The sequence below is a fragment of the Phragmites australis genome, chromosome 3 (assembly GCF_958298935.1).
Source record: "Phragmites australis chromosome 3, lpPhrAust1.1, whole genome shotgun sequence".
Taxonomy (NCBI): domain Eukaryota; kingdom Viridiplantae; phylum Streptophyta; class Magnoliopsida; order Poales; family Poaceae; genus Phragmites; species Phragmites australis.
In genome coordinates this window covers 1,722,993-1,735,943 of record NC_084923.1, presented here as the reverse complement: position 1 = coordinate 1,735,943, position 12,951 = coordinate 1,722,993, and the positions used below count along the sequence as shown (strand labels likewise).

Sequence of the window (12,951 nt, the reverse complement as noted above, 5' to 3'; positions counted from 1 at the left end):
CAGCATGCATGGAATATGAGTGATGGAGCAGGAGGGCTGGGAGAGGTTGCATGTGATCTGAGTGAGAGAGTGGGAGCGACAACTAGTTTCATCTCTTTGAACTGATGATGGCTGCAATGGAGAGCACGATATATCAAGATACTTTTCTGAAGGCAAAATCGTAATTTCACATGTATTTTCAGCTGCATCCTGTCCAAACCCTCCCCGCCGGTGGGTTTTGAACGGTGTGAAATGAGGTTCTTAGAACATCCAATCATACTCTCTTTATTTCATTTTTTTTCTGATTCTTTTTTCTATTCTTATTCATTTTATTTTCTCTAATTTTTAATAGCTTTTTTTTTGAAAGGATTTGTGAAAATAAAGGAGAGAGAATCCTGTCCAGAAGAAAATGATTTTAAAAATTCTTTCGTGACAGAAATTATAATTTTTTTTATTAAAACGTTTAAAAAATAAAAATTCTTTCGTGAAAGAATTCTGGGCGCGGACGGTAATGGGTTGGGATAGTTTTATGGGCAAATTGCATCTATACCATCACTTTGAAGCCCATTTTCATCCATACCATCACCCGTGTCTATGACAAACGGACCCGGGCCCATATGTTAGTGACACGGGGTGGTGGTATGGATGAAAATGGGCTTTAAAGTGATGGTATAGATGCAATTTTCGGTAGTCTTATATCCCATTCCTTAACCTCCTCCATTTCTCTATCTCCGCAGCGCGCAGTCTATCTGCCAGCAATGGCCACCGTCACGCCGCTAACCTCCTCCCCGCTCCGCGGCCACCTCCTCCAACACCGCGCCCGCCGCCTCCACGCCAAGCACCAACCCCATCGCCGCCTCGCGCCCCTCCCGCGCCGCCTACCACGCACCGCGCGGCTCTACTGCGCCTGCGCGCCGGACGGAGGCGGCAGCGAGGTATCGGCCCCTCCCGCTCCCCCAGCCGCCGAGGAGCAAGCGCCGCAGGAGCAGCGGCAGGAGGAGGAGTTCACACTCCTCGCGGTCAACCGCAGCGACTTCAACGAGGTCATCATGGTCATCGACTCGCCCGCCGCGCGCTACCTCGTCCTCGACCAAAGCCGTACGCATGGGTTAATTGCCTGTTGCTACTTGGTTCATCAGCTGTAAATTAAACTTGGAATGGCCTGCTGATCAGTTGGAGCTCGGTTTTTGGTTGTGTCGTGCAGGGAATGTCCACAGCATTCTCCCGAAAACCAGTGTTTGGACCAACTCGTATTGGGTATGTACACTTGGCTAAACTAATACACCTGTAACGACTCGGGACTTAGATTATTAGTGTCGTCACTAGCACACTGCTATACCATCTACTGCAAAAAATATAAATTAAAAAATAGCACAGTGCTATGCCATTGTTTAGATGACTAGATAAGAGCATATTATCGAGTGCTATTGGCATTTGGATTTGATGTTTGATGATGTTTATACCTTACGGTCTCTCAACATGAGCACTTGATCAGAGATTCAGAATTTAGGTGCCAATACACTAGTAGTATTAGCATGAACCATGCATGTAAGGACTTCATCACATCAGTAAAGGCACTTTGTGTTTCCTTTCCTACTCTTTGGCTTGCGTATCTTTCCTGAATGGCTTTTGAATGCTAATGCTTGTCACCTTTGCTATTATTCAGGATGAGTTCGTGAGCCTGCCAGCTATTGTCCCTCGCGGTCCTGTTGCACTTCTAGGTTTGGTAAATCACTTGTTGCATGACGACAATGGCAACCTATTTTTCCTGTTAGCCATACTTTCTATTTTTCCTGCAAAGTACTAGGCATTAGGCAAAAATCATAGCATGCTTATGGGGGGGATTGATGAAGGGATGTTTTCTAACCAGACTTTCTATGATTCACCATTTCTGACCAGACTTTCTATGAGCACATCACGTTCCCCATAAGCTCAATAAGTGATTTATTTTAGGCAAAAACCATACACACTCTTATTTTGATACTCTGCTCTTCACACTCTCGGTAAATAGTGTATGCCTAATGACTATCTCGTCTCCCTGGTTCTTTCAGGGTGCTGGGACAGCAGCACATCTGATGCTAAAGTTTTGGCCTTGGTTACAACTTGTCGGCTGGGAGATTGATCCTATGGTGGCAACTCTTCTCATCAGTCACTTTTTCGTTTAATCATCACAATGCTTAAAGTTCTGATAATTTTACTAATATCAATCATGCGAATGGTCTGTTATCGACTTGTCAGGAGAACATAATAATATATCCGTGGTTATGCTAAACTTGTCTTGCAGCCTTATCTATTGTGCTTTATGCATATTCTTTTCATGTACCCAAATTTCATATTTGAAAAGCTGATCGTGTTCCATGACAGATAATTGAATTGTCAAGGGATTATTTTGGTATGTCTGATTTAGAGAAGACTACAGAATCAGGTGGTTCACTTTCTGTGCGCATTGGTGATGCACTTTCTCCATCAGCTGCAATTGAAGGAGGATTTGCTGGTGAATAACTAACCTGATGCAAATGGAATATGTGTTTTACTGCCTTATTTTCAAGTACATAATTTGATTTATATGTGGTTAACAGTAAAGTCTGTGCTATTCGACCAGTGTTAGAATGCTGCCACTTGATTTTTTTTTAAAACATGTCTGTAGGAATTGTTGTAGACTTGTTTGGTGATGGAAAGATCATACCCCAGCTACAAGAAGTAAATATCCTTTCTCATATCTTTTATTAATTATTATTCTGTATATTGTGTTGGTTGGCTTATCAACTTTTTAGTTCTGAGTATTATTATTTTTATCCTATGACGTGTAACAAAATTAAGTTAGGTAAACGGATTAAAAAACTATTATAGGAACATCTGAAAATGTAGCTGCGCCTTTTACCAGATTCCTGATTGTACTTTTTGGAGCTTTCCTTACTCTCAACACACTACCAGAGTTTTTATTCTGTGCTAATTTTTAATTTCAATCTTGCTACAGGTTGAAACTTGGTTGCAAATTGCAAAAAAATTAATGCCAGATGGTAGAATTATAGTGAATTGTGGCGGAGCAGATGCTGCTGTATCTCTTACAGAAGATAGCAGTCCTTCGTCCTGGGTTCAAAATCCTACAATTAAGGCACTATGTTCCGCATTTCCTGGGCAGGTATGACCATATGATGCAATTTATTAGCCATACGCATATTTACACCTTAATTACTGAATATATTTATTTTCAACTGCTACTACTTGGTGACAGAATATATTTTAAGCAGCAATTTTTAAAATATGAAATAGTTTGTGTTTGTTGTTTTGTACAGTTATCATCTTTCCTTGCCATCCAATATTTGTACGGATCTGCATTAAATATAATGCACCTCCATTTACTTGTTAGTGATGAATTATTATTTTACGGGTACCATATGATCTTTACACATCTCTTTTGTAAACGTGAAAAAGTTTTGAGCATCATGCTGTAGCCTATAGGCTCGTAGAATAAAGGAACTATTAGCATTGGATGCCAGTTTGCTTGCCACTTGTTTTGGCTAACTATGCTTATGGAGCATTATTATGTCACTTGCTCTAGACCGTTCTGCTGATATGACCATTAATTGCAGCTAAATTGGAAGAGACTATCAGAGAAAGAGAGTGTAAATTATGTTGCACTGACGGGTCCACTTCCAGACTTGGATGAGTGGTCGGCTTCAGTTCCTGGTGAGCTGAGCGCAAAAGTGAAACAATGGGTACCTTGCGAGCTTGCGTGAGGACGGACATTTTCTTCTAGTTGCACCTAATTTTATTCAACAACTTGTCTATCCCCTCTCTCCATGCTCCTTTAACCTCTGGTGAGTAAGCTCAGCTGTCGGTGGGTACCATTCACCGTACTTCATTACTGGATCGGCTAGCATCCTATGCGCCCATCCGGCACATTGAAAATCTTGTCATTCTCGTCTTTTTACTTCAAGGTGTGTTTATGGCATCATCTGCATCTGAAGCAGTACTGTATAAACACCCAGATGTTCGTGGGATACCAGTGGAAAAGGTAATCTTTCTGGACCCAATTTTGTTACTGAACTCTGAAGCACAGCACAGCTAAGGGCAAGCACAACTGCCTGAATCTTGGTAGCACGCCAAGGCAAAATTTGCAGCAAGAAGATTGGAACCCATACTGCAATACATTCTTGTCATCTGGTGCCAGCATTCATGCCTTTGTGGTGTCGCAAAGCGACAATTTCATTTGTCTGAACAGTTGTCCAGTAGCATTCACTGACAATGACTATTCTTCAGTAGCGATCTCTGATGGCTATATGTTAGTTGCCTGGTGTTTTGTGGATGAGCTGAATCAAAGCACCAGAATACTCATGCTTGACGCTTGTTGTGCTTTGGATACCGTGTTTGCTCACCATATATGTACTGAATGTTCATGGTCTTTAGCTTCGACCCCTCAGTTGAGTGAGCTCCAGTTGCAGGGTTAACATCTTTCTGATGTCAGGTTGCTATCGTCTTACCTGCACAGCCCGCTGTTCCAATTCAGGTTCCTGCACACAATCCCTTCAACAAAAGAAAAGAAAAAGAAATCGGGTTCTTACTCGCCTGTCGAGATTGTTTAACACGAAAATACGAAGCAACAGAGGATTTGTAATAACTAAAACGGTGCACGTAGTTGCTCGTGTGACAGTGCGACCACGTCCGCCGTCGAGCCTCTTACTCCAACACCTGTGTCCTCATCACTCGGTCATGGTTGGATCATGATTCTCTGACTTTACCTTTTGAAGTCATAGGATGATTTTATCTTAAGAGTTGTATAATCTATGATCGTTGTTCAAAATTGAATCTTAATTTCATTAAAATTCAAAGCTTTCCGGTTAGTTATGCTATGTTTTTTGTTTCATAACTAGTTTAGTAGTTATGTAATATTTTCTGATTAACTATGCAATATTTTCGGTTTAAATTGAAGTCGCAGTGACTTCAAAAGAGTGAAGTGAGGTGATCCATCCGGCTGAGCAGCAGGTGCTCTCGCTGCACTCTTCCCACGACGCACGTCGGCAGCCACCGACGAATATTCCACACAGAATGTCACCGGACAGCAGAGTTACTACCGTGCACCGCATCACGAGGGAGGAGAGACACGAGCATAACCGCGGTCCGATGCAGAATGACAGATCCGACGGCTGCAAGGCTCCCCACGTGAACTCGGTGGGGCTACAACTCTGACACCTGCAGTCCTCCCCCCAAAGCAAAGCCCCCGGCCGGGGACGGAGTCCTGGACCAAAACCCGCGCCACAGCCTTCCCCGCTCCCGATCCGGCCGCCCCAAGCTGAGCAGGATGGCCCATTCGCCGGCGCCTGGCGGCGTCGGGGCCCAGGCGCTGGTGGTGTCGCTGAACTGCCTCGACGACACCTCGCTGGAGCAGGAGGGTTTGGCCGGCGTGGCCGCGGTCGAGCACGTGCCCCTCTCCGCCGTCGCCTCCGGCCGCGTCGAGGCCGCCGCCGCCGTGCTGCTCCCCTCCCTTGCCTTCCTCCCGCGCGCGGCCCAGCGCCGACTCCGCCCGTGGCAGCTCCTGCTCTGCCTCGGCTCCGCGGACCGCGCGGCCGACGCCGCGGTCGCCGCGGACCTGGGCCTCCGCCTCGTGCACGTCGACGCCAACCGCGCCGAGGAGGTCGCCGACACCGTCATGGCGCTCATCCTGGGTCTGCTCCGCCGGACCCATCTGCTGTCGCGCCACGCCTCCTCGGTCCCGGCCGCAGTCGCTGCCGGCTGGCTGGGTTCCGTCCAGCCGATGTGCCGCGGCATGCGGCGCTGCCGCGGCCTCGTGCTTGGCATCATTGGCCGTTCCGCCGCTGCCCGATGCCTCGCAACTCGCAGCCTCGCTTTCCGGATGAGCGTGCTCTACTTCGATCCGCGCTATACAGTACTGGGTCTACTACTTCCTACGCTTCTATTGTTTGATCTGCTTACTAGTTCCTATTATTACTTGCACAGTTCTTAAACATTTGGATCCTAATGCTTGCATTGCTGGTTTGGCTAATTTCAACTATAACTAGATTGGGTTTTCGAATTGTACAATTTTGTAAAATTGAAGCTATGAAAGATGATGGGACAGTCCAAAAATTGGAATGTAGTATTGAATTGAAATGGTCTCATTCCTTGGGGCAATTACTTTTTTACCACCCTCCCGGATGGCAACTCTGAAACACCACCCTACCGGATGTTATCCCCCATTTACCACCCGGGCCCACGTGAATACACAGTTAACGTTATAAACAGTACCTGAGAGCTAAAAAAATGCATTAAAAAATGTGTCGATTTTTATACATGCTTTATAATTCATAATTAACCCATTTTAAGTAGATCCACCTAAAAATATTGTGTAGAATTCAAACTAAAATTCCTCAAATGGTGCTACTTTTGTAACTTCTAGCAATTTGTAGGCCTCACAAAAATTCCCAAAAAATCTGAAAAAAATCACTAATATTCCTCTAATGTGATGTACTAATTTATAAAACTATTTACCACCCTATTATAAGGTAAAAAAATGAGTTCCTTTTAATGCCCATTTATCAGTAACCTAGGTTGGAAGTCACTTTTTCACTTATAACCTAGGGTGAGAAATAATTTTGTAAATTGTACATCACATTAGAGGAATATTAGTGATTTTTCAGATTTTTTGGGAATTTTTGTGAGGCCTACAAATTGCTAGAAGTTGCAAAAGTAGCATCTTTTAGGGAATTTTAGTTTGAATTTTACATAAGATTTTTAGGTGATTCCAGTTAAAATGGGTTGCTTATGAATTATAGAGTATGTACAAAAATTGACATATTTTTTAGTATATTTTTTTAGCTCTTGAGTACTGTTCATAACGTTAACAGTGTATTCACGTGGGCGCAAGTGGTAAATAGGGGAGAACATCCTGTAGGGTGGTGTTTCAGAGTGTGCCATCCGGGAGGGTGGTAAAAAAATAATTGCCCCCTCATTCCTTAGTTTGTTTGGAGGGGATTGCTGTATAGGCTAGGTAAACTGAAATACTATGATTACTACTCACTATTTCTTTCATAAGGATAAAGTAGTAAAATGGACAGCAGTAACTTATGGGTGGCAGTTTAAAAGGTAACCGAAAATAATTCTGTAAGTTAAACTAATCATCAGTCTTCAAGTGCAATATGGTTGTGTTCCATTAATGATACTATTACCAAGTTCATAATTTAATATTCTCAGCCTATTCCTCACGCTACAAACATCATGGTATTTGAGCTGTTTTTCAACTCATACTTGTCTTCCTTATGTACTGATGTTGAACAACAGTTATGGCAGTAAGTGTAAGGTTAGAGTACTGTTGTGAATGTTCTGACAATCTGACTCTTCTGTCACATCTGTTGAAGGCCAATGGGAAAGCAAAGCGACCTTCTATTGTATTTCCATCTGCAGCGAGGAGAATGGATACTCTCAATGATTTATTAGCAGCAAGTGACCTTGTTTCACTGCATTGCGCATTAACAAATGACACCATGCATATACTTAACGCTGACTGCCTGCGGCACATAAAACCTGGTAAGGTTTTACTTTCTTCTTTAGTTGCATTACGATGCTTCCTGCAGTCTGAAACAGTGCATATATAGATTCTTTAATTAGTTACACAACATCCTATCATTGGACCTTTTTGGAATCCCGCAGGAGCTTTTGTAGTCAATACTGGCAGTTGCCAGCTAATTGATGATTGTGCACTCAAAGAGCTCTTGATTGATGGTACCATAGCTGGTTGTGCATTGGATGGTGCTGAAGGTCCACAATGGATGGAAGCATGGGTACGAAAACTAGAATCAGAATATTAAATAATGTTTGTAAATGGTCATTTAGGATGAATAAATTTATCTACCATCAAACTATTTCGTCATTTATAATGTTACATTCTTCCAGTCTTCCTGGTGTGGTTAGAACTAAGGTACTCGCTGAAGAAAAGGTCAGATAAAAGTTCCATTATTTCGAGTGCCCTATATTTTGCCTGTTGAGCTTTAACATTTTACAGTCTTTTGACATTGTAATATCTGTATATTATTCCACATAGTTAAAAATCTCAGTTGGGATAGGATGTGCAGTGATATTTTAATGTGGGACTTGATTTATGTACTACAAGTAGCTTACATGACCAGCTACTGGACATTCTCTGTTCAAAAAGAGTAACATTTAATGTTCTGGCAGATAATGACAAATAGCTGGTGTCCCTTTTGTATTGCTATGGTTGTGTTACATGTTTCCCTGCAAAGAGATGGCTAATCCTTATTGTTTACAGGTGAGGGAGATGCCAAATGTTTTAATTCTTCCGCGGAGTGCAGACTACAGCGAAGAAGTGTGGATGGAAATAAGAGAGAAAGCAATCACGATACTACAGTCCTTTTTCTTTGATGGTGTTGTTCCAAATAGTGCAATTTCTGACGAAGATGAGGAAATCAGTGAAGCTGGAAATAAAGATGATCATCTAGACACACGGGCAAAAGATAGCCAGTCACAGGGCTTTGATGTTGAACAGCAGACAAATGAAAGCCACTTAACTCTGGAGTATGAAAAGAAAAGAGTCATATCCCACCATAAAGAGCCTCAAGCTTCAGGACAATCTGTAAACATTGGCTCCCGATCTGAAGGAAGGCGTAGTCGTTCAGGAAAGAAAGGGAAAAAGAGGCCTGCTCACCGCAGATCTCAACAGAAACCGGATGACTTGTCTACTGTAGAAAGTGACAGTAATTATTCCTCACGAAAAGATGATGACACTGCAATGAGTAGCAGGGACCAGGTTTTAAGTTCCAGTTCACGTTTTGCCTCACCTGAGGACTCAAAATACAAGCAGAAATCTCCTGCTGAATCCCCCATGGAAATAACTTCCGAGAAGAAGTTGCCTATACTGCTCAGTAGGAAGTATCCTGATAAACTGAAAGATGGTTTTGTTGTAGCTTTGAGACCAAAAGATAGTTCAGGATACCATGTTGCAAGACAGAGAGCAGCTGGTGGTGGTGGCTGGATCCTTGATATCGTGTCAAATGCTACAAACAGGGACCCTGCTGCTCAGTTCCTAGTTACCTTCAAAAACAAGGTATGGCTATAGCCCCCCTTCCCGACCTTTGATTTTCAAACTTGCTTCAATATTATGCATAAGCAGGCTCTTACAGGACATGTACTTTTCAGGATACTATGGGTCTGCGGTCCTTCGTTGCCGGTGGTAAACTACTGCAGGTATAAGCCCTATCTCTGACTCTGGCTATTTGAATGTAGGCTAGTAGCTATATTTTACCGTTTGGATGAAAATTGTGAGATGCTGGATGTTGTACTATTTTGAAACGTATGACACTAGTAACCAAGCTGATGTACAAAATCTGCTCTATTGTCTGTTGACATAAATTATATTTATCAAAAAACCTTAGAAAAGTTGTCATCCATACAGTATGATATAATGAGCACATAGGCCTCAATACGTAATTTGTTGACCAGACGTCTACCTAATGCCCACATTTTAAATTAGATTTGCGTTGAAAATGAATTATTTGGTGCTTCTGTCAGCAGTGCCTATTTGATGCTTGCACCCTCAAGTGCCATCTCTACTGCTATATTGGACATGAGAATTTCTTCTCATCCAGCTCCTCGCGAATGAAATGAGAAAGCGTCCCTCAAGTTTGTACCTAGGAAATGTGGAATCCTCTACTCTGTACAATTCATGTTTACATTATCTGCTTTAAAGTAGAGGTCTAATATGCAAAGAGGGCCTGCTCCTGCCGGTGCCATTTTTCCAGTTTCCTTTATCAACCTTTTTTTTGAAATTATATCGTTCCCTAGTTTCAAGAAAGAAAAAACTTGATTCTGTTGGAGCTAGTAAACATGATAGAAATAGAGGCATTCTTTTGGCATGTTTTTTGGTGCCTATGTTTGCTGATGTTCTTCATGAATTTTTCTATTTTACAGATTAATAGGAAGACAGAGTTTGTGTTTGCAAGTCATTCTTTCGATGTTTGGGAGAGCTGGATGCTGAATGGTTCCTTGCTGGAGGGTTGTAAGCTTATCAATTGCAGAAATCCTTCGGTAAGCACCTTTCTAATTGCTATTCTGGGCAAAGAAAACTAAGATGTAGCAGTGTCCGTTTCCATCATTCCATGCATATAATCTCCTTCATCCTTCTCTTTCAATGCTAATGAGATTTAAGGATGCTGCTCTTTTCCTTAATTCCTTTATACTATGTAGTGCCCTCGAACACTGGGAAATAGTAGAAGTTGCCCTTTTTTTTGGCTCAAATATTTTATCGGTTAATACTCAGCCTCAACTGGTTGGAATTTTCTGTAGGCTGTATTGGACGTCTGTATCGAGATCCTTGCAGCTGCGAGTGAAGAAGATGGTGTCACTCGGTGGCTAGATTAGCCATGCTGGGGACTGGATAAGTGAACTGACTCCTCGTTGTTTGATTTGATTTGATTTGCTCCCAAACTCCTCTCTCTGCTGAAGCAAGTACCCAATTTTGGCTTTTCTAATATAGTGACCCTGTAGGCACAGCATGTATGTCCAGCACGGCAGCACGTTTGTAAGTGTGGAATGTGTAAGAAGGCTTGTGAAGTGCTTTTAGTATTGCTGTTATCCTTGTCTTTTCACAATGAGGTAGTTCTCTTTTTTTCCCCCCCGAAGGGATGGAATTATATTAACAAAGTATCACAGTATATCCCCAGTTTGCACCAAAGACCCTAAGAAAAAGAAAAATTACATTGGAGTCCATGAGGGTCATTTGCAACCACAATATCTGCATCTCCGATTGCGGCCGTAGATGACTGCCGGCGTCAGAGCTCCACTGCCATACCTGCCATACCGACTAGGGGCTTCAAACCTTGAAAGTTGTCGCATCATCTAACTCCCTAACTTGAGGGTGCATCTAAGCCATTGAAAGACCATTTGCCGCTACCTCGTCGGACACTACAGGGAAAGGGAACTGGCACCAACACCTTCAAACAAGAGAAGTGGCCTAGAAAAGAACTACGCTGTAACTCTAGCCACAATCGTCTAGAAATTGATTCTGTTGCCGTCGGCGAAGCCAACGGTTTGGAAGCACCACTCATAAACGGGAACAAACAAAAGCTCCATCCTATTCGCAACAAGGTAGAGCAAAACAAACTTTAGTCGTTTGTCACCGAAGAAACACTGTCGCCATCGCCAGAGAAGCCGAGGAGGAGCAAAACAACCCCAACTGACGTCGTCGTTGTGGGGATTTTTAACCCTAACCTATCTAAATCTATGTTAAAAAGAAGGGATATATACATCGGACACCAATCTCATGGCTCACAATCCCTTCCGGCATCAGAGTGGACACTGGAGAGAGGGAGCCAACGAGATTGGCGCCAGAACAAAAATCACTCTTGTTTCGCCCTTATGTACTGTAGCAGAGGGGAAGAGGGGGGGGGGTGACGGAGTGGGCTGTGACGCCCGTTTTCTCGCCGTGGCCCAGCCCAAAGCGCCGTCTGCTTCCGGCCCAGCCCACCCCGCGCGTGCGTCGCTGACCGGTGGGACCCGCTTGTCGGCTCTGTCGGCTCCGCCGCGCCCCGCAACAGCCCGCGCCGTATCCAAACCGAACCCGCAGCTGCCGCGCCGAGTCCGATTTCGCCGCGCCGCCCGCCCTACGCGCTACGCCCCGCAACAACCCGCGCCTGCCTCGCCTATATATCCCCAGCAGCGCCGCTTTCTCCCCCTGCACACGCGCAAGAAAAACCCGAGCTCGCCGAGCGCCATAGCCGCCGCCGTCGCCGAGCAACCCCCTGCACCGAACCTCCCCGCCGCGTCCGAGCTCGCCGCCAGCTTCGCAGTAGCGGGAGGAGCCCGTTTTGCGGCTCGCCGACGCCTCTCCGCCGTCGGACCGAGCTCTCTCCGCTCGCCGGTAAGCGCCGCCGCCCTCCTCCGTCTCTAGCATCGCCCGAAGGTCCCCGCGGTCAGCTAACCTTTTCTCCGGCACCGCATGTCTCCCAGGAAGCTTCCGCGCCCGTCGATTTCGTCTCTTCGCCGTCGCAGCCAGGTCCCCGTCGAGTTCCGAGCATCGCCGCCGCCCCTCTTCGTCGCCGACTGCCGCCGTGACCTCCCCGCCCGTCGAGAATCCCCTAGTGAGACTCCCCGTGTGCCCCCATTCGTTTTCCACCGCTCGCCGTAGGTTCTAGTGATCCGTAGCGTGGTTTAGCGTGTCTCCGGCGACTCTCCGGCGAGATCCGAGGCGGCGCCGCCGTGTTTCGATCGCCGCCGGCCTGTTCCCCCCCCCCCCCCAATCAATCTCAGCCGTCGGATCCCCTTTGAACGCTCCTGATTAGATCGCAAAGATACCCCTTCACTAGCCGTCCAGATTGCGCCACGTGTCCCTCTTAAACCCAGTCAGCAGCAGGGACACATCAGCGCGCCACGTGGATGTCCCTATCCTACGTGGCCTAGCCCAGTCAGCAGTGGATGCCCAGTCAGAGCCCAGTCAGCCTGTGACGTCAGCATTGCGCATTAATCAGGATTTTCAGTATGAAAAGAATTCCACCTATTCTCGGAAAATAGGGAGATTTGCAAGGAAACCCCTAGGCTTCACTATTTTTGCATATAGGCCCTTAGATAGTTCTGGATAATTGCAATTTGGCCCCTGGACTATAGGATAATTGCAATGAGGCCCCTGGATTTTAGGTAATTATGTTTAGGTCCCTGAACTTTGCACTTAAGCCCCTAGAACTATCTGTTTTACAATTTAGTCCCTGCAAACTTTCAGAAAAGCCCCTGTAGAGTAGAATTAGTGTAACTTTTCCATACGACCTCCGATTTAGGTGATTTTCGCGCTCCCGAGATCATAGCAGCGTGTACTTTCCGTTCTTAGCCTTTTTAGAGTTAGTTTCTCCTGTTTAGTGTGTTGTATTTAGCTATTTTGTTATTTCTTTCCGGTGTGTGCTTCGGCTTAGGAGGAGAGCAGAGTGCCAGCATTCAAGACCAAGTTTTCGAAGATTCTGAGCAGCCAACTTA

General features: G+C 44.9%; 2 protein-coding genes across 6 annotated transcripts; both read left to right on the top strand.

The window, feature by feature from the left end:
• The first annotated feature begins 682 nt into the window (after window positions 1-682).
• LOC133911475 (uncharacterized) lies at window positions 683-4,411 on the top strand. Of its 4 annotated transcripts, XR_009908658.1 has the most exons (10): window positions 683-1,077; window positions 1,184-1,236; window positions 1,646-1,705; window positions 2,031-2,108; window positions 2,344-2,473; window positions 2,627-2,679; window positions 2,957-3,121; window positions 3,573-3,800; window positions 3,921-3,997; window positions 4,091-4,411. XR_009908658.1 is itself a non-coding variant. In XM_062353728.1 (8 exons), exons 1-8 carry the CDS (start codon window positions 738-740, stop codon window positions 3,717-3,719), a joined length of 1,026 nt encoding a protein of 341 aa, XP_062209712.1. In that variant the 5' UTR covers window positions 683-737; the 3' UTR covers window positions 3,720-4,411. The 4 variants fall into 4 exon arrangements, 1 of the variants encoding a protein (XP_062209712.1); XR_009908656.1 differs by having other exon boundaries at window positions 3,921-4,411; XR_009908657.1 differs by having other exon boundaries at window positions 3,573-3,997.
• A 521-nt stretch (window positions 4,412-4,932) lies between these two features.
• LOC133911474 (C-terminal binding protein AN-like) lies at window positions 4,933-10,563 on the top strand. 2 transcript variants are annotated; one of them, XM_062353726.1, is made up of 7 exons: window positions 4,933-5,866; window positions 7,335-7,503; window positions 7,627-7,757; window positions 8,243-9,037; window positions 9,130-9,177; window positions 9,901-10,017; window positions 10,276-10,563. In XM_062353726.1, exons 1-7 carry the CDS (start codon window positions 5,282-5,284, stop codon window positions 10,348-10,350), a joined length of 1,920 nt encoding a protein of 639 aa, XP_062209710.1. In that variant the 5' UTR covers window positions 4,933-5,281; the 3' UTR covers window positions 10,351-10,563. The 2 variants fall into 2 exon arrangements, with proteins under 2 accessions (XP_062209710.1, XP_062209711.1); XM_062353727.1 differs by lacking the exon at window positions 10,276-10,563 and having other exon boundaries at window positions 9,123-9,177; window positions 9,901-10,018.
• Window positions 10,564-12,951: the final 2,388 nt, after the last annotated feature.

Coding starts and splice junctions, on each gene's coding strand:
- LOC133911475 (XM_062353728.1), top strand. CDS start 738: ATGGCCACCGTCACGCCGCTAACCTCCTCCCCGCTCCGCGGCCACCTC. Junction 1,706..2,030: donor CTGTTGCACTTCTAGGTTTG/GTAAATCACTTG, acceptor TGGTTCTTTCAG/GGTGCTGGGACAGCAGCACA. Junction 2,474..2,626: donor AATTGAAGGAGGATTTGCTG/GTGAATAACTAA, acceptor ACATGTCTGTAG/GAATTGTTGTAGACTTGTTT.
- LOC133911474 (XM_062353726.1), top strand. CDS start 5,282: ATGGCCCATTCGCCGGCGCCTGGCGGCGTCGGGGCCCAGGCGCTGGTG. Junction 5,867..7,334: donor ACTTCGATCCGCGCTATACA/GTACTGGGTCTA, acceptor CATCTGTTGAAG/GCCAATGGGAAAGCAAAGCG. Junction 10,018..10,275: donor TCAATTGCAGAAATCCTTCG/GTAAGCACCTTT, acceptor AATTTTCTGTAG/GCTGTATTGGACGTCTGTAT.